The sequence below is a fragment of the Neopsephotus bourkii genome, unplaced genomic scaffold (assembly GCF_033783945.1).
Source record: "Neopsephotus bourkii isolate Nb327-2 ecotype Australia unplaced genomic scaffold, CSIRO-AGI_Nbou_v1 NB_196, whole genome shotgun sequence".
Lineage (NCBI taxonomy): Eukaryota > Metazoa > Chordata > Aves > Psittaciformes > Psittacidae > Neopsephotus > Neopsephotus bourkii.
In genome coordinates, this window is record NW_026900709.1 from 3,876,002 (window position 1) to 3,901,596 (window position 25,595).

The window sequence follows — 25,595 nt, forward strand, 5'->3', positions numbered from 1 at the left end:
CAAAGCACAAGGTGGTACAGAGAACAATTTTCTTTAGAAGATCTGCCAATAACTGCAGCAGCATCCACAATAAAGAAGAAAATAATATCTCAAATATGGAGCAACACGGAAGCACATTACCACATACCTCTACCCCCAGGTTAAGGAGGTGTTTCACAATGTTAATCTGCCCATTGGATGCAGCTGCATGAAGTGGGGTGTAACCCTTCTTGTCTTTACAAGTCACTTCTGCACCATGATTAATCAGTAAGGCAACAACTTCCAGGTGACCTTCAAAAGATGAAAGATAGTAATCAATGAATATACCATCCCACAGCATCACTTCTCCCAGATTACTTCTCTCTTGTTCATGCATTGCCCCTTTTGCTGCTGTTTCACAATGCTGTAAGTTTTATAAGGGGAAAACAAGCATTTTTATAAGGGGAAAAAGCCAGTTTTATAACAGGAAAAGAAGGATTTTCATAGATGATCCTAATCCTTGTCAAGAAATCCATGCATTCACCATCACCAGATGTGTCAAATTTCTCTTTCCTGCATCAGTTTTCCAGTCATTAAAAGAACAAAACCACACCTCTTTCCTATTTATTCCTCTAAAAATAAGTTTGAAGTTTATTCTCCCTGTTAAAGAAAGAACAGTGAGCACAGGAGCATGACAATACAAAACAGCATCCTGTTGATGTCATCTGCAAACATAACTTCTAACACTTATCGGTTTTCATTAGCAATACAAAATAACTTTAATAAATGATAAAAATGAAGGTATCTCCTCTTTTCTAGCACAACTGAGGAGATACAAAGCTAAATTTCAAGGGAGTGCAGCATTTGAACCAAAGCCTACCAATACAAACACAAGATTTTCTACTGAATCCACTGATCTTTGGATCAGGTTTCTGACTCTTAAAAACTGTATCGTTAACACAAAACTGTGCAAAAGAACCTGAATACAGGTCTAGAAATGTTTGAATCTAAACTCGTAGTCTGTACACACATACTCAGTTTGCAAGCTAAAATAAGTGCAATAGCCTCAGCATCACAGAGATTGAGAGCTGACTGCCAGATCAATGTGACATTTGTCTTCTGGAGCGAAATGCCTACCACTGACTTAGGATCTCCTTACAGAATGTAGGGGAAGACCTAAGCATCTCAAAATGCAACTTATAACCCACCAGTATCTCCAGCTTCCTGCTCTTCCTGTAGGTCTCAGACCAACTGGCCTGCTTTCCATGATAGTGCCCTAACCACCAATATTAAATCAAGGCTAACTGAGGAACAGTCCTTATTGCATCACGTTGAAGCAAAGCTGTCTTAGAATTAAAAATCTATTATAGCAAGCAGCACATCAAGTTGTGCACCATCTGAGTTGTACAGCACCTTCCTGACAGGCAGTTCTGGTCATGTGCAGGACCTAGGAAGCTTACGGACAAAGTCTGAAGTGCCCAAAGATATTTAAGCATTCAAGAAACTACATGAAGATGCTTGGGTCTCATTATCTAAGTTTTGCCCAAATTACACCACAGACTCCTAAATAACATTGCTAATTTAGGCCTTAAATGTTATCTAAATATTTTGAAAGGTACATTATGCATTAGTGAAAATAATTAGGAGCAAAAGAGACATGGAATTGCATAGCACAATGTAAGCCCTTTCGCCTCTACAGAGTGAAGTTCAAAGCTCGCTAGCTCAAAAGCCATATCACATTCATTGGCAAGAGTCCCTCCATCTGCCTGTGTACATCAAAAAACGCATAATATGCTTTTCCCACAGTTTGAAATCTCCTATTTTCTCATTTCCAAAAGTGCCAAGATTACCATCAAGATTTGATGGGTCAGATGAAAGAGTTGCTGCCTGAGGGCACACAGCACCTCACCAATTATTATCTGGAATATACTGCCTGGCCAACAAAAGCTCCTGGACAAGCATGACCGCTATCACAGGCAATCTTGTTCTGGTATTTCTAAACTATAATGCCCCACTGTAATAAAGTCTCCTTTAACTTGAAAGAAATGATAAGGTCAATTGATTTAATTAAGGAATATCTGGTAACATCACTGATGTTTTGAATAGATGGATCAGTTGTTCTTGTCCCTTCTGGAATAAAATAGGAAGAAAGCCTATGAAGTACTTCCTAACAATATCATAACTTAGCTACTTATAAACATAGATAAACAGCAAAATTTATGATTGCATTTATCTGCATTTTTTATTAAGTAATTTTTATCAAAAACTGAAACAAATATAACAAATATAATGTATTTTTTCAAGCCCAAACATGTCTCAGGCTGGAATGAGAGTCAGGATAAAAAGCCCAAAATGAAAAAAGCAACACAAAAAGACCATAATTAGCTGTGTTAGAAAGGAAATCACAGCCAAGTCCTTACCAGCTGTAAAACCATAAACAGAGAGTGTGTATTTAGACTAGCTGAACCCTTCCCTCTTCAGGGTAAATATAACACTCACTTTCCATGGCCAGGTCTGCTCTTGTCCATTTTAAAACGTGTTGTTGATTTGTGAACAGGAAATTAAAAAGAAGGAACAACAATGCAAGCCTTACCCATGTACGCTGCCCAGTGAAGAGCTCTTCTGTCCTTTTTGTCAAAAGCATTGATGTTTGCTCCCTTGGCTAAGAGCAAGTTCACCATCTAGAAGTAACAACGAGCAAACGAACCCTGTAGGTTAACCAGTTTATAACAAATAATTCTAGCAATAGAGTTGGGATCACAAAATCCTGCTTTTGAATGATCAATCTGTGAATTACACAAATACTGTTCAAAGCTGAGTACCTTCATGACAGGGACTGGTAATGCTCACAAGTAACCCAGACAAGTTCTGTGTGCAGAGAGGGATCTGAGAGCATGCAGGATGCTGCTACACCAGTGTGCTTCAAATTCAGCTTGGCAGACAACCTGTAAGTAAAGCAGGCCTGGAAGAGAAACACTGCTCCTAAAACTAATTTAAGTGGTTATCTTGTGGATTAGGACAAGATTCCTCCAGACCATGAGGTGACAAACCCTAAAAAATCTACATGATCTTTCAACAAGGAATTCCTATTTCTTGCCATGCCATGGTGATTTTTATTAAATTCCCATGTGCCATGGTGGTGTGGACAGGCACCAGGCTGCTTCATATGACACTGGCCTTTAAGACAGCATTGACAGTAGGTGAAATGCTGCTTTTCCCATTGCCAAACATCCAATAAGAAAAATCCGGGGGGGGGGGCGCGGAAGGGAATTGAACAGAAAACACATTCAACAACTGTCTTTTTCAGCAAAACATTCTAAAATAATGAATTACAGAGCTAGGTGATCATATTCCTCTTGTGCACTGCTTTGCCACAGAGATAGGCTAATAACAGCATACATTCAGTTAACATTTCTGATAGACTCTATCCAAAAGCTCAAGAGCTCTAGATAATGATGGTTAGACTCAAGCTTTACTATCTCCTTCCTACAGTGCAGTATTTTAAAGGCCAAATACCATCATAATTTTACAGGAACTACCATTCCTCTTCCTTTTTTTTAGTTACAGTACAACTGATCAACTTTTGCTGACTGAAGCCTACTGGTCAAGACTAAGAGTTTTTATTCCGTATGTAGATCTTCAGGTGTGGAACTGACATATAGGATCCTTGCACCTGTACCTAAAGACATTAGAAAAAGCCTTTACACAGGGGCTTTATTTACAAAAATTTGGGGGGTTTTCATGTAGAAACAGTAATTAGACTGGAAGGCTTTCCTTGTATAAGGTAAGTAGAAAATACAGAAGCACATTTTTTAGAAGACTAATTGGAAAAGCAGACTGACTGGAGCTCATGTAGCTGAACACTTCTTCAGTATGAAATGAATCCATTGGCTTTCCCTTGTTATTCTGCCACTCACGTTCATAGGCAGTCAAGCTCAAAAAAGCCAAGGACCCACTCGAGTTGCCAGCCTGTGGCACAGCCAGCTCTCCATGTCTGCATCCACACCTCACTTGTGTGCTGGCTCTGCACAGGTACTTTCCAGCCACTGACTCATTTCGGCAGGTAGGAAACCTGTTGCACAGTTTGGATAGCAGTTGAATGACAGGATCAGGGATATGGGGCTCAGTCTAGACCCAGCCACAGCAGGTCAACTGTTTGAACTGGGAAATCAACTGATCAGTTACGCTCTCAAACAACTCACCTCAATGTGGCCATTCAGTGCCGCATGGTGCAGTGCTGTCCGCCCACCTCGGTCAGAGACGTTGACGCTGCTGAGCATGGGGATGATGACCTCTGCACACTTCACGGCCTTGTTTGCAGCTGCCACATGCAATGGTGTCTGCCAGTTCTTGTCCCGAGCATTGACGTCAGCCGAATGCTTAATCAATACTTGCACAGCTTCCTGCAATGGCAACACAGTTATATCCATGCTTTTTGTAAGGGCATGCAGTGACAGGACAAGAAGCAATGGTTTAAAACTGAAAGAGGGGAGATTTCGATCAGACATTAGGAAGAAATTCTTTACTATGAGGATGGTGACACAATGGAACAGGCTGCCCTGAGTTGTAGATGCCCCATACCTGGAAATATTCAAGGCCATGTTGGAAGGGGCTTGGAGCAACCTGGTCTAGTGGAAGGTGTCCCTGCCCATGACAGAGCATTGGAACTGGATGATCCTTAAGGTCCCTTCCAGCCCAAATCATTCTATGAGTCTATTGCAAAGTAGTTTGAATAAATACACAGAACACCTTCTCAACAGCCCAATCATACTACCTATGCATATTATTTATGCATATCAGCCATGGCCAGGAGGAGGGAAAAAGAACATTTACTAAAACAACCTTCCAGGCTAGTGAAACGGTACTGTTGATTCAAATGCCAGAGTGCACATCACCTCTGCTCTCATTTAAAGCAGTGTTCTCACAGTCAAACTTTCCCAACTTGGTTTTCAGATGTACAAAGCTGCCTATGCAGAGAGCCCAGACTGTTTAGTTGGTTAACCTTCAGTACCTCCACCATCATAATCGTGCTCTCACTGAAGAAATACATGTACTTATTTGAACTCACTGTTACAGAGATTGTTTACAAAACAAAAAGCACATTATTTTGGACAGTAAAATCACAGCAAATTGCTGTAAGTTTTATTTATAAACAGGAAAAAGGAGAAAATAAAACAGAATATGTGAAAACAAGATTTTAGCTCTGCAAAAACATGAGAATCACAGGCAAGGGTAGATGCTGGTGTCCCCAAGTTAGCATTAGCATTCCTTCCCTCCCTGAGGGCTATGCACAGGCCAAGGGTCTTCACTGCAACATCCATTCTGTCAGCCTGAGACCAAAAAATATCTTTTAAAGTTAATTTTTGGTTTAAAAGTGAATATTTCCCAGTGAGAAAATGTCCTGTTTTCTCTTGAGAGGCTGTCTCACTGGAGAACTCACAATTAATTCTTTTCTGCTTCTACTCATGCATCCTCCAGCGAGCAAGTCAGATGGAAAAACAAGGCTCTCTCAAAACTACATTTTGTTTCTTCCTTTTTCCCCCACAAACAGAATACAAAAGAACCACTGGGACATGGTAGCATTCAAGTAGCCTTGTCTTCTAATTAGTACTCACAGCTGGTAAGTTGCGATTGAGCAGGGGAAAGCCCTAGTCCTACATAGTGCCTTATTCTTTTGCTATAAATTGAAAAGTTTTCTGGAAAGCCCAGCCAAAATCTTAATGAATGACAAACCCATACAGTGTGTTTATATAGCACTTTTGCATCCTGAATGGCCCAGGAGCGTGCAGTCTGTAACAACAGTACATCCATTACTAAGAGTTTTAGTCCTTTATCCTCAACCAATCTCAGCAATTTCATTTTCTACAGCCATCTCTCAAACTGTCCTCTAACAGATTTGTTCAGTTAGCAACACTGCATCTCCTACACCATCAATAATGATTTATCACTGTTGATGTCTCAACAGGGTTTTGTTGTTTAATTACAGGTCTACTGTTCTGAAAGTCATGTAAATGCAATTCACTGGCAACCTGCTCAGCTGGGACATGAAGTCAGCAAGAAAATTCATGCGCTTTGGCTCTTAATGCAGGAAATCTAAAAAGTTAAAGGAGAATTTTTAGAAGTAAATAGTAAGGAGTAGAAGCTAGAAATATTTAGACTTTAAAAAAACCAGCAACCATTCACACATTTTTGTTTACTTCTACATATCCACTGCTCCATCAGATTTGCGATCAAAATGTAAAAGTCCTGATGGATAAGTTTTAAATTTATTGCTTGTGAGAGCATGAGCTACCCCTTTTTATTAACATATCTAAAAGTGCATGCAGCCTACAGCTATGGTGTAAGTCTAACAGCTATCCTAATTTATCAGAGTGAAATCTCTTCAAAGCACATAAGGCTGAAAGCTGCTACATCCATTAACAACCCTACACAGACACACCTGAGGGTTGTTGATTTGTAAATAAACATTTGAAATACTTAAAGCCCACTTGAAAACTCATTAAGTAAAAATGGGCTCATGCTTTTAATAAACCTATAAAAAAAGTGCAAGGAGACAGCTTCTGAATCCTTTGTAGTACGAAAGCTTTGTAGTAAGAGACTGATAATAAAACTTAAAGCTTGTAGGTAACCACTCTAAAAGCAACTGTGCTCACAGGCACTTCAAAAACTACACTGAGCACTACTAGTCAACTTCTGGGTCATGAATTCCTCTTCTACTATCAATGCGAACTATGAATTCACCTACTGCTATTGACTACTATCACTATTAGTTTCACCCTACTATACTGAAGCTGCACATTTGTTAGTTTGTGTAGTAAAGTAAAAGCAGCACTGAAAGCCCCTGCAATGCTGAGTCTTGTTTCAAAGTTATTACCAAAAGTAGCAATCATCATACAAATAACAAGGAAAAAAAGACCAGGGGAAGAAAGCTACGTGTGTTTATAAAATACATAACAGACCACGAAAAGGCATCAAATGCTGGTGCCTTCCCCTGCTGCTTCTCTGTTGTACCTGGGTACTCACTTTGAGGTATAGAACTGCTGGCACAATGAAAGGCCTTCAGCTGACAAAGAGTTAAAGATGAGAACAAACCCACAGAAAGACACACATTTCTGTTACAACTGTCACTGACAATGAAAATCACGTACTCTGGTACATCCAAAAAAAGAAACCAAGCACAGTGCAATTCCCGCATCAGAAAGATTGTGGCTGTGTTTTAAGGCTTGAGTCTGACCTTTGTTTTCCAACATGGCTTTTTGTATTTTGCCTCATTACAGCATTCATACTCTATCAGATATTCCTTTCAGAGGGTTTCAGTGGATGCCAGCAGCTGGGAAGCTCAGCCAGCAGCCAAACAAAGCCTGAGTTCAGAAGCAAGCCCAGGATTCCTGCCTCCAGGCTTGGCAAGTGCTGGGACTGTTACAGAGGTGATTGGAGTCCATCAATCTCTGGAAGATAGCCACCCTCTGTCTCTTTTACAACTCCTCCCCTCGTCCCCAGCAGCCAATTTGGTCTGCAGTTGGGCTCACTGTTAACGAAGTATTAGAAGAATAAAAGTATACAGGGAGGTCCAAAATGGAAAGCCAAGAATAATGGTGCAGTTGAGAACAGTCATGCCTGAACTGCATTCCTGATACTGCTGCTCCGCTTTGAAATAGCAATGGAAGGAAGAAGTACAACATGATGCCAGAAGACTTTTAGTTGTCAAGTAGAAGAAATATGGGCTAACCCTTCTTTATGCATGAATCAAATGCATTAACAGAAAACCTAATGCATGCCTGGAAATGCAATTAACCAAAACAAACTATGTGGCAATACGTATTGGATCACATACATATCCACTCCCTCCTGGCACGCGCATAGCATGCACACATCCATATGGATTTATGCCTGTTTCACCACTTAAAGATGATGTAGCCCCTGCAGACTCTATCCCATTTCTGTCCTGGTCACCCACTCCAGCTGATGGTTGCTCAGTATGACTTGCTGTGGTAATGTAAAGCATTCCACAAGGTGAAAGCCAACCACATTTAGGCTTAAAAGCAGCTATAATTAAATGTAAAGGCTGGCCTCCAGCTGCAATGCTAAAGGCCCTGCACACTGCAAATGCTTCCCTGAGTGTGTCACCATACTACTTACTACATACAGCTCTCAATGGTTTGCTTTTTCCCCCAGCACAGAGTTTATGTGCAAAAGCAGTGTAACCAAATCTTACTCACTTCACTTCTTGAAGCAACTGCCCGATGGAGAGGAGTCAGCCACATATTGTCCTTGGCATTAACACGAGCGCCTGCAAGTAAACAGCAGAGGTTACATCCATGCCTTGGGTGAGACACCGAAAGCCTTGCCCAACTGTTCCCTAGTAACAAGAGCTGAGCTGTTTGTGGTACTCTCAGCACTCCCCGTGCCTCTCCTGGCATCCTGTTCACTTTGGAAATGCGTTTCCAGATCCTGCATAGATAGGAGCTGAAGTGTGATTCAGAAAGAAAGGAACTGGAGAGGTCGGACTATTATCAGGAACAGCTTTGTTTACAGGACACAAAAGAAGCAAGATTAGTTGTAGGAGATTACATATGTATGTATGTACATGTATCTCTATGTATATGCACTTTTTACATCAACTGATATAGTTGGGGAGAAAAAAAAAAGCAACCCTTTGCTCAGAGTACTGCTGCTGTCTGCAGACAGAATGAAGGGAACAGCCTCTTGTTTCCAGATCAACGAGGCAGACCACTGATAGGTATAACTGCTTCCCTGCTTCACAAATCCTGCTGGGGTTGAGAAAGCAGAACCAGGAAATGCTCAGGTTGAGGAGGAAACTGAACACTTACTCCCTCAGCTTCTGCCTGTGTTATTCAGCAAACATCAGAAGGATGCTACCCATTTGCCTTCTGTGTGGTTCAGTGCTAATGTGCACACTGACAAAGACAGGATGGGGGTGGCTTGCCAGGAAAAAGGATAAAGGAAGAATATTTAACAACTAGAGTAATTCTGGCTGACTGCAGACAAAAACAAAAAGATGCTGCACATTTGTGTGATAAAGCATATTTCTGTAAAAGAAATATTAAAGCTGTTCACTGATGTGATACCCCAGGAAAGAAATCTAGTAAACAGGACTAGAGAAACTGATTTCAAAAAGGGCTCAACCTGCAAACACTGTACCTCTCTGGTCTGCAGGTAGCAGTACTAGCCTGAGAAGGCTAGCACATGCAGAAAACATTTAGAAAAGCACCAGCGTCATGTACATAGCCTGGATGAGCATCTGAACTTTATGAACAAAGGGATACTTAAGCTTCATTTTGCACCATAACTTAAGTGCATACAAAAGCCTGTAATTAATAAATCACACTCTCTGAATCAGAAATACTTTCCAAGAGCTGTTTCTCAGGAATATTAAGGGGCTTGCCTGTGAATCACGGTGGTTACTGGGAATTGTTCTAGACATCCAGAGAAGAAACAAGTTCTTTCGTATTTGCACAAGTTGGGATATAATTTTTTGGCTGCAGGGAAAAGAAAGTCACTTTCCTAATTACTGCAGCAGTTAGAGGCAATCCTCTGAACTCACCTCAGAACCTGGTACCTGAGGAAAAACACCCTTTAGAAAAGACAAGTTTCAAGAGTTTTCTAATGACTCTGCCTAAGCAAGGAAGCTGTTAGCTTATTTTGCCTTCATGAGAAGGACATTATGGTCAATGCACATTAGTATCCAGCCCTTTGCCTACACTGCCTGAGGCTCTAGAGGCACTGGAAGGCAATAACCTTCACCATCAGGAAGCTGACAGGATGCCAAAGCTGATTTGGCCTGGTAGAGGTCTTAGGGATGCAAATTGTATGGATTAATTCCTAATGATTGCCACCAAATACCTCTTTTCACGTTTAGAAATTTATTTTGTATTTGCCTTGGGGTTTTGCCTTATGTTCTTACCTAAGGTTTCTTTTGGTTTATTTCTACCCATTCACCAACTCCTACAAGCAGATGGTTGCAAATCAGAAAGGCTTTTGTGTGGAGTAGCAAAGTGTGACAAACATCATTCTTCAGTATTCCACATCTCCAATGGCACGATTAGAAACCCCAGGGAAGTGTCCCCATCAGCATCTATTCATGCTTTTCACTGATCCACTTACCCTTTGAGAAAGTGAAACATTTGCCAAGAGAACAGCTAAAAAATTAATAAAAGCAAAACAATACCAGTGTAAATAAAATAATACACAGCATGCTGTCAGCCTGTTCTTCCTCACCTGTTTTCTGCATCCCTTTACCTCTCTGTGCTTTGGGGCTTTCCATGTGACAAAGTGAAACTGCCCCCACATCTCTGACTCAATGCATTGGTTGAATATATTTGTGATTTCTGTTTTTAAAGAGCTGCACAACTGAGCTGACACCTGATACAGGAGCTGCTGTTGTGCATTTACTGAGGTGCCCATCTGCTGAAGAGACATTGTAAAATGCCTAAATGCAGCTTTTTGGTTCCCAGCAGTTCCTTGCAGGCAACGGTTAATGACAGTGAAAAAACCTTCACCAGTACTGATGCAGTCCTTCAGGGACAGAAAATATCTGCCATGTTAAAGAAGGCACCTGGGGAGCAATGCTCATGTGTTCAAAGGTGTTCTCTATACTTCACAAACTTGAGTGTCCTTCCTACGACAGCCCAGGGGACAGCTCTTTGCAAGCACTGAATGACAACAGAAATCCAATTCTAAGTCCTCAAACATGCTAAAACACCTAAAATGAGCTGTGTCCAAAAATCAGAAGCTTCAATCTTCAAATCCATCCCACAACACTTCCCCAGAATTACCCAGCAATTCAGTGTCCCTCTCTTCACTCTAGAACAAGTACTTTAAACATGTTTCAGTGCACTTCCTACAATATTCCAGGAATTAATCTGTGTATTTATAAGGACAAAGAGGGCTGATAACACACTCAAACTGGTGTATCTGTTGTCCTTCATAGCACAATCTTCCTTGGAAAGATAAGCTGCTTCAAAGATTTCCTTTAGCATCCTTTCAGGTGGCACAGCACCCACCCACCCCATAAAATATCCAGTTAGGAAGAACTCAATCCACAGTAAAACCTTTTCTCAGCCCCATTTTCTACATTCTGCCCTTGGGAGAGCTTGTAGTCTTGGGAGTGAAGGAAAGGGTTAGCTGTTGAATTTGCTCTGTGAGGCTGAAGTAGACAACATAACATATAATGTTACAGATAAGACCAACAGAGCGGAAACTTTCTGTAATCCACTTTCCTTTAATATGGCTGTTTTGTAATCTTTGCCATCCTTCACTCTCGAATTTTTCTGCCAAAAGAGGAAATAAATCTGAAATTGCCTCTGTTCTTCTGAGATCCAAAATAAACAACCTGATGTTGGCTTTCAGGAATAAAGTTAACATCTCTGTATCCCAACCAAAGTGCAATTTTCCATCCAGGACATCTGCCAAAGCCACAGGTCTCAATAAATCTAGATTCTACAGTCTAAATCTCCTTGGTGAGGAACAAGGGGTAAGGAATTTAGCTCAAACATTATGCCCTTGGGCACCAGCTGAAAGCCCACGAGGGGTAAAGGCACCAACACAAATGAGAATGGAACCTGTATTTGCCCTGACAGTCTTGCACATCCATGACTCTGTCACCATAGAGAGCTTCATTTATGTGAGATGGTTGCCCTCGCCTTTCTCCTTTCTTGACAAAAAGGAGGTGAAGGAATAGTACTCAAAGCTTCCTCCTTTCATGCAGCCTGGAAAAACAAACCACACAGCACAATTGCTCAGTTTGAACCATATGATTACAGATCAGACCTTTGAGGTAGTGTAAATCTACCTAGCTCTGACGTTTAATGGACTGCGGTGATTCATAACAGTGATCTGACACTCTCTTCTATCAATCCCAAACAGAATCCATTTCACTGACTACCTAGAAAACCATTTCTGGTCTGTCTTCAGCCACCGGGGAAGAAGTTTTATTCATTAGACACTACACTTATTTGTGCTGCCACCAATCCATGGGCCACAAATCTCAGAATGTGCATGTTTCATTTAATTTCTCTCCTGAGCCCTCTACAGAATGCAATGGATTGCTACTCCTCCTAACTTCTCATGCTGAGAATATTATTGACTCCAACAGCAACCATTTATGTGTGTTTTCTCTCTGCGAAAACAAAGTTTTCTACTCAAGTAACGAGATTTTATGATCAGTTAATCCCTTTTGATACCCTTTTACTAATACAGCATACTCAATGAAGAGGTGAAGCAAATGAAAGATGCTTCAGTTGTCTTTGGAGCCTAGTTCATGAAGAGATCGCAATAACAAAGAGGTATTTATAATAACTCATAAATCTGTTCCTCCAAACTTCAGAAACCTCCAAACCTGCTCTTGGATACAAGTACTCATGCTCTTCATGAGTAATGATACTTCAGAGATTAAAGGACAATGAATAGGTAGAATATGCAACACAAGATTAATTTTGACTCAAGCTGAGCTACTTGTTGAAGATCCAGACAGTCCCTGCAGACTGAACCCCAGCACAGTTCCATTGACAAAGTCCAATTTTTAAAAGCCCACATTATAAATTTTTCACACTCACTTTGACACATAAAATACCCCCAAGATACATCCTCTTCGTTTTAACCATTGTTAACCAGACAAACCCTATAGTCTGTGGATGACACTTTGTCAGTCAGATGCTGGAGCTAAGTCTCCCAGAAGAACACTCACTCCTTCATTAGGAATGTGAAAAAACCAAGAATGTTCACCATGACATGTTCTATGCTACTGGCATTCAATGAAGAAGTGGGCAGAATGGTTTCACTTTTTTCTTTATGTGGATATTGTCTGTGCTGTAACTTGCAACACCTGAAAGAAGACATTGTTCCTGCAATCTTCTCACACCACAGTGGAACAGTGTATGACAAACGTCACACACACACTGCAAGAACACATGCCCAGATTAAGTTTATTAACTCTTACCTACCAGTGAAGAACACCATGCTTGCATTTAGCATACTGAAAACCCACCCAAGCATAACCTGTACATTTAAATCACTCTGCTGGCATCAGAGCAGAAAGATCCGGTATGTGATGTCTGTCCAATTAGTTACCCTCATTAAGCACTCAGACAACTCAAAATGCACCCAAAGATGTACAGATGTACAGAACTGCATAGCTACAGCAAACTGAATTCTCATTTTCTGCCTTCTCCAGGTGTGCATAGGCTGGTAACCCAAGGAAATACCCTTGTGTGATTTGCATGTGCCCATTAGCAGCTGGTCGACCTTGGAAATTGGATGGTGCTCTAAGAAGGGGTTGGATCAGGTAACCTCTAAAAATCCCTTCCAGCATGAATTGCTCTAGGATTTGAGGCTGGAAATGAGAAGGTGCCTCAATCACCAGACTGACAGTTCTGAAATAACTTTCTAAATAAAAAGGAAAAAGAAAAGCAATATTTGAAGAAGCAGTCTGATAATTTGTGAAACCAATCACATAGTGAGGCTGCTGTCAAGGGGTTAGATATTTGTGCCATAAGGTTCTTTTCAATCCCACATTCTAAAACCCCCATAACTTTATTCTTACAGTTTTCCAGTGTAGAAAAAAAACTGCAAGCACATCCAGGACTTTGCCATGACCTGTGTGTACTTCTTGCGAGGTGTCTGCTTTATGCTTTGTTCTGACATATTTTGATCATGTTTTTTGTCACTACAACACTCTGGAAACATTGTTTGATTTTTTGTTTAGATACTTCCTACTGCACAGTTTCTATTCTCCAAATCAGCTTCCCATCTCTTAGACCCACGTGTTTAATGTAAATACCACTTACAATTCATTCAAACCCATTCATAACTTTTTTTGCTATTATTCCATTATAATTTTTGCTTAAGAGGAATTCTTGGCTTGTACTCCAGGACACAAGCCTGCATTTCAAATGCGTACTTCAGCAAGGCACAAATACTGTCAGTTTGAATGTTGAGAAGTTTTCAAAACCTAGTTGCTTTGTTTATGAATTCCCCTCAGTCACAGTGCATGTTTTATAACTGTATCACCACATTTAAAGATATTTTCTAAGTCTGCAACAACTGCGACCAGCTCTATGAAACTCAGAAGCAGACACTGGCCAAAGCTCACTCATATGCCTTGCTTGGTCTTCCTTGCAGCTTTGTGATTAGCTACTTTATCGGTTAGTGAGGGGTACTACCTTACCTGACAAAATGAGAAGCTCGATGATATCTGCATCTCCCAGGAATGATGCAACGTGAAGAGGAGTTCGTTTCTCGGCATCCTACAAAATCATAGATTATATAGTTATAAAACACGATCAATAACTGCAAGCGTTAGTGCTAAAGAGCAATGGATGTATAGATTGTGTTTATTTTTCTATGTGTATTTGTGTTTATAACTAGAAATGCAACCTTAACTAGTGCAAGAACGAAGTTCATGGTCTAAACAACACATTTCCTCCCAATAAACCTTGACTTTATCACTTGGCTCCACCAGACCTGTCAGAGACGTTGTCTTTACTCTGATACATCAATAAGAGGTAGATAAAATCAAATCTAAAATGAGGAAAGACATCACCCTTGGGTCTCTTTTGGAAACATTTCCCACTGTAAGTATTGCAGTGACATAATTCAGATGCCTTTGGACATTAGACTTTGCAATGCAGTTTGCGCTAGCAATATAACACCGGACTCATCAGAAGGATATCTCTGGAGAATGGTTTGAACCACACATAAGGATAAGATGCAATCCCCTTAAGTCTACAAAGGTTCTTGTACCTAGTTGTCTACAGCAGCCCAAGATGGAACACAAATAAAGAAAATATTATCAGTCAGATCTGTGTCTTTAAACTTAAAATTGTTAATAATCATATATACACCTTCTGAAATACACCTACTTTTATTCTGTAATTTTCAGCCTTAGGGAGTCACACATTCACAATTTTCTACCTTCAAGAGGTGTAAATGCAGTGTTTACAAACCCAGAAGAAACCCACCTTTCTTTTACTGCTTTAGTCAGATGATTCCACAACACAGGCCTTTAAAAGAAACTGCTAAACATTGTAGTATGGGCAACAACTACTAATACTGCTAATCATGTTCTTTGACCCATGTTTTCTACTGCTAAATGTATTTCTTTTCAGTTTCTCATTAATATAAAGTAAGTTCTAGGAGACTTATCAATCAAACTTATCAAATCACAACCTACCAGCATTAAATACTGTAAACTGGTAACAGATTCACCACTTCCTGAAAATGATACTAGCACAGAAACCCTGCTGGTATTTTCACTCTCCCTGAAACATAACTCTGAGACTGTAAAATAAAATATCACTTTTAACATGCCCAGGAGGTCATCAACCGCAAGCTCTTTTGGAATGCCTTCAAAGGCACCGAGCCACTGGTCACCAGAATAAGTTACGTTTAAATGTTGTATTTGTATGTTTTTTTCAACCATACACAATGTATATAGCCCTCAAGTCCTGCTGCAGTGGGTTTTGATCTTCCAGATTGGGCACAGACATAAAACACTTGAAAGACAGATTACATGACACCCTGGTTGTTACAGGTCAGAGGGAAAGATGCCTTACTTCACCTCCTCACATGGTAGGCACATTAGAACAACATTAAGCAGCTTCCATTCAGCAGTGTCCACTCAGGAACCAAAATCACAAGCTGGATCCTCTCATCTGCTCATCTCCTAAAACATAATCCACCATGCACTAGCTTTTATGGGCTACATAAATGCATACGAGACCTTTCATAAGTATTGCTTCATATTACATATCCTAATACTATCCATAGCAAAAAATATTTAAAGACTGATCAAACATTTGTACACAAATAGAATCATTTTATTTCATTTTCTTAGCTTGTTCATTTGAGTGCATGAATGTCTTTAGCACAATGTAGCTATTGTACCTGTCACTGATAAATTCTGCAGCAGCTTCTTGCTACACAGCCAGGTTTGGCACCAGAACAGAGTAGTTTGAAACTGAACACTAATGATACAAGACCAAGCAATTTTCTATATCAAGGAGCCAAAGGTGTTCAGTGCTTTATTGATTATAAGCAATGTTGTATACTAAACTGTAAATCTGATGGACATCTGATATCTGAAGGAGGATAGGACATAAACAGAAAAGTTGAATTTTTATCTTCCTGCAGCAGGAACAACACTCTGAAAAGTATCGTCTGCTTTCACTTCTTAAAATTGATGCAAGATCCTATCAAATTAAGTGAGAATCCAGTCTTCAGAAAAAGTTAGGCATAGTCACACAACTGAATTTAAGTTTAATTTCTGCAAGAGAAAAAAAACAACCCTGAAGTTCCTCCATTTATCACAGTGAGACACAAATAAGAATTCACCCTCACATGAACTAGCCAGTGACAAAACCTAGAGTGTGGTATAGAAAACTAAAAACACATGAAAGAGCCCTGCAGGCAACGTTTATAGTTTGGCAGGGAGAAGTCCACACACAGTGCCTGCAGCTGAGCATGCAGTTGAGCAACTCAGTCGAGGAACATCCTCAAGTTCCTGTTTACTCTCTGCACAGGGCTCACACAGAAACAGAGGAACTAGAGCCTATCTGCCCAACCACACTCCTTGCATCCTCCTCAAAGCTATGTACCACTTCAGTCAGGTTTAAATAACTCACTGGCTTTGTGCCTGGCCCATGCACTTGCATCTACCCATCTACAGACGTCCTTATGGCATGGTGGTAGTAAAAGGAGCACAAGTAGCTCAGTAACGATCTAAAGACTGAAGGCTACAAACAGAAACAGAGGAATAAAAAGAAAACTTGTCATTTCTGGGAAAGGTCTGGAAGTACCCCAAACCTGACCATACATTATCAAAGTAAGGAAAGGAGGTGGAGGGGAAGAAATGATGATAGTGTGACAAATAATCAGGCCTGCTTCAAGTGCAGTTCTCAGAGGAACCAAAGCTCAGTAAGACCATAGATAAGCTAAACAATGGCTATAAAAACATGCTGAGATGAGATAAACACCCTCTCCCCAAAACTGTGTCAGTGACTTCTGTTAATTCACAGAAAAGATGCCGCTGTGTTATCTGTACTCACTTGTTTTTAGAAAGCACACAGATAAAGGAAATGAAGCATTTAACAAACAGGCAATTGCAGACAGAAGGCCTCAGCAAGAAAAACACTCAACACAGGCTTAAAGCCCTCAAGTGATCACAGAGACACTGATAAAGCCCTTCAGAGGCTTGAAGTTAGGCTAGTCCATAAGTGCTTTATTGGCACAGAGCCTTAGAGTACATGAAGAGTAGCAGAACAGGGGCTAAGGTCAGTCATATCACTATACGTAAAATAATCAGTCATGTTCAGAAAATGGCCAACAGTTTCTCCTCAACACAGCCTGTATCTCAAAGGAGATTATGGATTTGAACTTTTATACCAACTGCAGATGTTCAGAAGATGTTTACTATTTACTAGTAATTTACTATTAAAATGTAAATGCAACTGCTACAGCAAATAATTGTCAGGTTTCACTGGTATGTGTTTGGATTTCACCTTCAAGCTGCCAGCATCTGCCTGGGTGGCAGAATAAACTCAACTGTATTAGAGAGAAACGAATGGCTACAACTTCCATTGATACAAGTCTAACCATAACATTCACAGAAACAAGCCTTCTGCTCAGCTGTCCCATTTACCGTTGTTACATCTGAGCACACCTGATGTAAAAACACAAAATGTACCATTAAAACAAACAAACAAACATTCAGATACAACTTGACTTCGGGAAAACTGAATATTGGGAACTGGTTAGGAACTACTGTTATAAGCAAAGCAGCAGCTACTTCTAGGGCTATTTACAACCCTTGAGAGCCAAAAGCTGATACTGTACAAGGAGAGTCTCTGCGACTGCAGGATTTCCTCCCTCTCCGATTCTTTTATTAAAGCCTGTAATTCACAAAGCAAATCAGATGCTTAAGTATGAGCACCAGCTGGGAGGTGAAAGTCAAGCTGTGTAACTTATGCCTAGTGCTTTTTCTTCTGCTATTACCAAGCACAGAAACTCCGGTCTGAAAACACAGATCCCTGTTCCATAACCTCTCATCCCCCTAGTCTGCAGTTTAACCCCAGAAACAAAGATTTTTCTGGACTAAGTCTTTAATTACCAAGTGGCCATGAGGTGGAAAAGGCAAATACTCTGAGATACTTACAGAGACAAGAAAAACCATCTTCCCTCTCCCCCTCCATCCACCACTTTCCTTCCTCATGTCAGCCCCCACATTTCCTTCCAACTGCCAGCCTCATGCTAACAGTAGTCATCATGACAGAAAAAGATAACTTTTAAAATCAATTACTCATCCTAGATTGAGACCACAGAAATTGTTATCCTAATTAATGGAAATGTTTTAATGTTTGTAGGAGAGAGTTTCCAACGGAAGGGTCAAAAGATAGACTTAAATAACCCCTCCATTTTATAAACGCAATAGTGACTTAGGGAGGTGATGATGTGGGAGCATATATCACTTGAGCTGATGGGAAAAGCAGATTCAGAGTGTCCAGCTATTTCAGGGTGACATTGCTGCCTTTAAAGAAAATAACACAGCAACAGCCAACTCTGCCATGAGCTTTTAATGGAGACATCCTTGACTGTCCCCGACGTTTTAAGGACGCTGATAAACACGAGTCACCAGCAAGGTATATATGACTAATATACTAGTATGCTGTACAGAGTAACTCATAGTATTTCAGACTCCCAGTAAACTCCAGCAGAATCTTCTTCACAGTTCAAGCATCTTCTTTATAAAATATATAAAACCTGTATTTTCTAAGAGAAAAAAATACTCTAAATAGAAGTCATGCTGGCTACCTTACATTGCAAACGTGGATGCAATTTCATATTCAATTTCCTTGCATAACTGAGAAAAACTGTTCACAATTTCCTTCTGTACAAGGAAATTTCTCTGTTACTTCCCTGTCAAATTAACAGGACACCAAACAGTGAGATAAATGCCCACTGGAAACACAGCTATCACCTAGCACCAAACTGTCAAACTGTGTCAAAGCAGAAGCCTTACAAAGTTCTTGACTAAATGCTCCAGAAGACTTTCCAGCACAGCAAAACTACATCTAGAAGAGGAACATCTATTTCCAGGATAATTTTATTCTCCTGCAAGACTCCACAGTGCCAGAAAGAAAACTGTCATTCCCTGCATGAGAGCAGAGACAGAGCTCTGGTTCCCAAGATAACTGAAGTACCATATCAAGGTCCCTCATGTCAAGCATGTCACTCCAAAGTGAACGACAAGCTGGTTTTCACATTAGCAATCTCAAGCATGCAAAGCCTTTCAGACTCACAATCCTACATGTGTGCACACTTGTACCCTCAAGCACTCAGACCACATCAAACAGCATGCTTAGCAATATTACAGAAATACATATAACTTGTGTGTGTAAAGACCTGGATAAACATGTGGCTTTGCAGCTCCGCAGGAATGGAAACAACCAAATTCAGCTAAACCGTCACCTTCTCCTAACCTATCTCATTCTGGTGGAAGTGGGTGGGGAACAATGTGCACAAGCAGCTCTTGGCACCAACAAGCAGTGAGAATAAGCTGCAGCTGGCAGAGCACTGAGCAAAGCAGCTATGAGGATCAAGCCCAGAAGGCCATATCAGCAACCATGCCCCAGCTGTAGAAACAGAAGCAACTAAGTTTTGGGAAAGCTGATGTTGCTTCAACAGTCTCGCTGTGGAGTGAGTGGGTATACTTTTTACTTACCAAAAATACATGAATGCATGGAAGATATTCTGAGGACAAAGTTTTGCATGTATTTCATTTCTTAGGGTTCTATCCAAGAGCAAATGCAGGATTAGGGGATAAAAAGTAAAAAGAGAGAGAAACAAATGTCTGATTTGGCTTGCAAATACCATATTTGTTATGGGGAAGAATGCTGGAAGGGGGGTTTGCCTTTTTTTGTTTGACTTTGAATAGTTTGAAAAGTAACTAAAGAAGAAGACCAAGATGAAAATGGAAATTTTACAGGAAGGATTTTGGTTTTGTAGAAAATCGTGACATGGTCTGGATGGTCCAACCCAATATCCCAACTGCCCCAGGAAAACAGGCTGCTGAACACTGCCCACAGGCAGACCACATTTCCCATGGAAATAGTGCATATGCAGTACCCAGTGGCAGGGAATCACTCATCACCAGCCAAGTATAACGCTGTCCATGCCTCCATGGTGCAAAAGTAGCATCATGTTCCCCCAAAGCATAACTAGGGATTAGGGAGGCAGAGTGAACTAAACCCACACTTCTAAGCCAAACAGCTACAGCTTTCACTTGGTTGCCAAAGAGAAGCTACAATTATAGCAGCATTCAGAATGTAGCCATTTCATTCAACATACACTTCCTGGCTAGGAAAGATGCTAATTACTTTACCAGATCACAAAAAAAAGCCCCAAACCAAGTAAACTTCTACACTTCTGATTTGCTCCAAACTCTTTCCTCTGAGACTGATTTTCTCTTAGGAAGTATGCATATACATCCCTAATTTTGCATAGTTTCTCCATGTGCTTTTTAGTTCTGCCTTCCAAATAACCTCTCTCCACAGATTGCAAAACCCCATTTTTAAAACTTCAGAAATCTGGGAAGTTTGCTGCAGAAATGGAGTTTTATTTCATTTCCCCATCCTACCTCTATGTGAACTATTCCAGTATTAATGCAGCTAACCAAAACGACCAACAAAGGACAAACTGCTGCCAAACAGTGTCAGAGTTTCCTCTCACGTGAGAACCAAGCACTAAAGAAACACTAACATGGAAGTAATTAAAACCACCCTTAAAATAGTAATGTAAGCACACGGTGCAAATTGCCAGCTCACAGCACAAGGCGGGGGGGGGATATGCTGTCTTTTGATCTGTCTTTAGTGACATTTTAAGCATGTGACACTTGTCTGCAATCACTGTCCAGACACACACAAACCTTCAGGATTTGTGTTGACTGGTATTTTTTTAATTACTCCAAAGAACAGCTTTGTTTGTTGCTCCTGACAAAGCAGCTGTTGAGGAAAAGCCTTCTTGGATGGACATCTCAAACAGCACTCTGGGCAAGACCATTCAAGTTCAATGATATTTCTATTAAGTACTCATCTGCAAAACACATACTCTTCATTCAGTATCACACCTGACAGTTGAGAGCATCTCCCTAGCAACCATCACTACCACACTTGCAGCCAAAGGATATAAAAACATTTGAGAAGCTGCAATAACCTTCTACAGGAAATGCTATTTTGAAAAAATAAAAGTGAAATACAGAGGAAATTTTAGGACTGTCATTTTCATCTAGGCTAGGGGATTTTTTTATTGCTTGGACGGCTTTGGTTTTTTCCTTTGGCTTTTTGAGACCATTGTTGAAAACAACGAAGGAACTCAAGGGAGACAATGCTTTAAAAAAGCACTTTTAGTAACTTCTTTGAAGAAAGTAACCAGGTACTGATAATCAAAGAGAAAGCTTAACATCAAGGTCATGTTTGATCAGACTCTCCATTTAAAACAGCAACTCTTTCCTTCCACTTGACAGCAAATGGAGCGGAGCTCTAGCTAATCAGATCTTCTCCAGTTCCTTTCTGCAGCTTTGAACCAGACAGCTGGACCCCACTGCCTGCAAAAGCTGCAGCGCCAAGACTACACCAGACAAACTGCTGGGGTTAACTATGGATAAACTGATGGCTTTATGTCAGAAAAAGACGTGAAGAAAAGGAAGATTGATTCAAAAGTCCAGGAAACACCTGGAAATCATCGTTCTGCTTCTGCTTTATATTCTTACCACTTTCAGAGGCCACAGATGGCAGTCAGAACTGGCAGAGTTCATTTCTAACAGTAAGGATTTAAATTAAAATCAAAGGTGGGGGCCAGGGGAGAGCCCAACCTTATGCAAAAAGCCCAAGTGAAGGGGTTTTTTTTTCCACTGCCAGACACTTAACCACTACTTGTTTACAGCTGCTTACCATTGTTCTGGCTAGAATAAGTCAATCTGCAGAACAGTAATTCCTTTGTGGGCAAATCGTGGCCAAGATACTGCTTCCTTACTCTCACTGCTGAGACTTATAGTGAAGCTTTATTTCAACTATAGTCAAACACTGAATAGCAGCTCCTGATCTGCAAAGACTCTTGCTAAAAGGAAACTCTACAGAGAGTAAAAACATGCAGCTTTCAGCTGTTTTCATTCATTTTCTCACTAAGAGAGAAAACAATGTCCCTGCCTGACCTGCAGATTTGGAATAATTACCATACACTGAGAAAACTTAAAGTCACCTGCCAGAGATAATTATATTTCAAGAGAACTAATTAGGATTCCACTGAATCCCCACATCTCTAACTTCCAAATCATTCCCGTTCTGTTACATGTTAATTACTGAGAACATGATTAATACTGTCATTGCAACAGTTCATAAGCATGGTGATCACGTATCACAAGCACGTAACAAGCCAAGTCACATACCAAGGCGTTGACATCCTCGGTTTTGTAGATCAACATTCGTATCTCTTCTGGATCACCACTGAAAATCGCTTGGACCAGTGGCGGCTGGGAAAACAAAACAGAAGAAGCAGCGTTACAGGTTTGTTTGTTTTCTGCTTAAAAAGAGAGCTATTATCCCTGCTGACATTTACTAATGCTGCTCTCAAACATTGTATGACCCCAGTAACACATCACCAAGAGTATCTCACCAGCAAGAACTATCAGTTTGCTTGAGGATAAACTGAAATCATGAGTATGTACATATAATGAGTGTGTATGTGCAGAAACAGGGACCCCCATTAGAATGGCAACTTTTGTCAACAACACGCAGTTAGCCCAGATGTTCTCCTTGGCATCTAAGGGGGAAAGTAATTACATCAGATATTGCTGCATGCTTGCTGTTGGCACAGATTAATGATCATGCAATACACATTTAGAAACAGAACATTATGCAGATAATGAATTTCTGGGCAATTACTAAACATCTTGTATCTTTTTACTGAATAAATATGCAACCAGCACAGTTAATTTTAACCACCCAAGAAGCTAAATAATTATCTTATTGTTTCAAGTCTGTTATTATGCTATTATGAATCAGAATGTATAAATAAATAATCAGGCATACGGGAGAAACAATATGCCATGCTCATTCCTCTGGCAATGCTGGCATCACTGCCCGTCAGTGGGAGGGAGCACTGCATATGCTCAGCTGCTGTTACACAACTAGAGCTGGCAATTTCAAGCCCTTCTACCTGGGTTTGCTCTGGACAAGTATCTGAGTTATTAACTGAGCTGGCAGAACCTAACCTAGTGAATTACAAGAACTTGCTGCTGGAGACTCGGAAAAGAAGGGGACAAATTACAAAGATCCCTATTCCCTGAAGCACATAGTTGAAACAGGCAGTGGCCCCACTTCCACTGTTACCTGTCCTAAAAGCAGTGTGTGCCACCCTGAGCTTGCTGCCCACCTCCAGGTTGCCTTGTGGTCCTACCAGCAGCAAAGAGTTTGTGGTGCCATGTAATCACAAGAGTTTAAAATAACTCTGCAAAATGGAAGCATGCAGGACTACTTCAGCACATAAACCCACAACAGATCCTAAGACTGCAGAATTTAACTAACTTGTAAAAAGGTTATCTCAAAATTCATAAACAAGCTGGAAGAACAGAGAAAATACCGTTTTCACCCAATCTTTTCACTGCAACATTAATCATACTCAAGTGTGGAAAATACATTTCTAAGTTGATGGTGTCTATTTTAAGACATATTAATCCCTTATGCCCTTGAGAAAGATTCACACTGGAATTTTATTCTCGCCACTCCTCTGCGGGGAAAAAGGCCTAAGGCAGCATCTTTTATCACAACTGTCTGCAGTCTTTTGTATTGTAGTGGATGTTTGGAAAAGAAAGAAAACAAATTGCATTTCACTTGAACCATTTAGCATGCTTCCTTCCCAGCCAATATCAGAACAGCCACAGGGTATTCCCCACCAGAGAAAGCAAACACCAGACCTCAAAGTCTGGTCCCTTCTTCCTCATCTGCCAAGCTCAAATCAGAATACAGCTACCAGTGAGACAGATTCATTTCTGCATTTTTCTCTACCAAAAGTAGTGGTTTGAAGTGACTTTAATCTTCTGCCCACTACTGAAAATGTCCTATACTTAGTGCAAAGCTAACACTATGAAGAACCGGTGAATGTTTATGAAATCAGAATGCTCACACCGAAGTATTTCCATTTCATGTGCATTTATCACAATATTTAAATAGCAAAGTAAACAGGAAAGCAGTGAACTCGATTTCAAGCTAAAGGGCAACACAACCCAGTGGCCAAGCAACAAATACCCCCAGCAGCTCAGTTTAGTCTCTGAACCCACTTGCAGGTACAACCAGCACTCAAACAAAAGGTATCAGCCAGTCTCTGATGACACACATAAGCTGAGATTTCAGAGTATCAGAAGCAAGACACTCAACAAACATCAAATCTGTTGGGTTTTGGTTGTTGGTTTTTAAGTTAAAATACTGTTGGAGGTGATGCTTTTCTTTTAATAGGGAAAGAATAAAGTATTGCACACTGTTACATTAACAAAAGAGGAAAGGCTACAATAAGAGAGTTTGACCCTTCTTCCCTCTGCCAGAAATCTGGATCAGACACCTGGGTTCACAGGAAATGCTTGACCTTTTTAATTAGCATCAGCTACTTAACACAGAAAGTAGACTGAGAATAAAACTGTTCCTTTAAACCTGGAATGCATATGAGATCCCCATCTCAATTTTTGTCCACCACCACACATCTACATGCAGTTCCTTATATCAGAACCCAGTATTTATTTAACTGAAACAGTTTATAAGCCTCAGACTGCTGATACACATAACATTTGCTGACAGAAGAGAGCTGCCATGTACCCATTTGCAAAGGCCTCAGTCCTTCAGCTTTTATTCCCACGGAATTTACCTTTTATAAATTAATTACAATAGAATCTATCACTGCTAATTGTAACAGCAAGAGACAGAAATAACAGGAAAAGATCAGACTGTGAATTGGAAAGAAGAGCTAACACCGGTACAGTTTTATAACCATCCTGAGTCACTGCTGTGCAGCCTTCTCCAGTTGGGCATTTTTCTCATTTACTATTTCATGATTTTACTTTATTTCCAAAGGTATTAGCTTTGAAGTGAGCAACACATTAAAGAAACTTTACTACATACTGAGACATGTTTCCATGTAAGACTCACAGTCACCTGTTCCGGAAAAGTATGCCAGAGGTATGTTGCAGCACTCTTGCTGCAACTGAGACTGTGCATCCGCATCCATCAGTATGATGGAAAAAGTGTTGCTCCATTCAACAGCTGACAGTGATGAAATGGAACTTGTGCAGTTATGTATGTGGTGATGATGCATGTCCAATGACCTGAACAGATTATTTTCTTCATCTTCAGTGATAACCACATTCATGCATGAACTTTTCATAACTTCATTTTTTTTCCCCTAAATTCCTGAAGGGCAGATAATAACACTTCCTAATTATCAAATAAGGATGCAGAATGTTTGGGGAAATAATTTCTAAAGCCTACGACAACATCATCAATGGGTTATTTCATTAATAGAAATGCCTTGCTTTAAGATTCTTCACATTCAGAAGTTGTTAAACACTCCGAATAAAAGAA

General features: G+C 40.3%; 1 protein-coding gene across 11 annotated transcripts in view; it reads right to left on the minus strand.

Annotated features, from left to right (window-relative positions):
- The window catches only part of ANKRD44 (ankyrin repeat domain 44), a 134,381-nt gene that overhangs the window by 51,016 nt on the left and 57,770 nt on the right, over window positions 1-25,595 (minus strand). For all 11 annotated transcript variants that reach the window (XM_061376844.1, XM_061376836.1, XM_061376820.1 and 8 more), the window contains 6 exons: window positions 22,415-22,498; window positions 14,144-14,222; window positions 8,178-8,248; window positions 4,161-4,361; window positions 2,552-2,639; window positions 128-270 (listed from right to left, as the gene is read on the minus strand). In XM_061376844.1, the coding sequence (XP_061232828.1) occupies window positions 128-270; window positions 2,552-2,639; window positions 4,161-4,361; window positions 8,178-8,248; window positions 14,144-14,222; window positions 22,415-22,498 (666 nt within the window). The remainder of the gene's footprint in view (window positions 1-127; window positions 271-2,551; window positions 2,640-4,160; window positions 4,362-8,177; window positions 8,249-14,143; window positions 14,223-22,414; window positions 22,499-25,595) is intronic.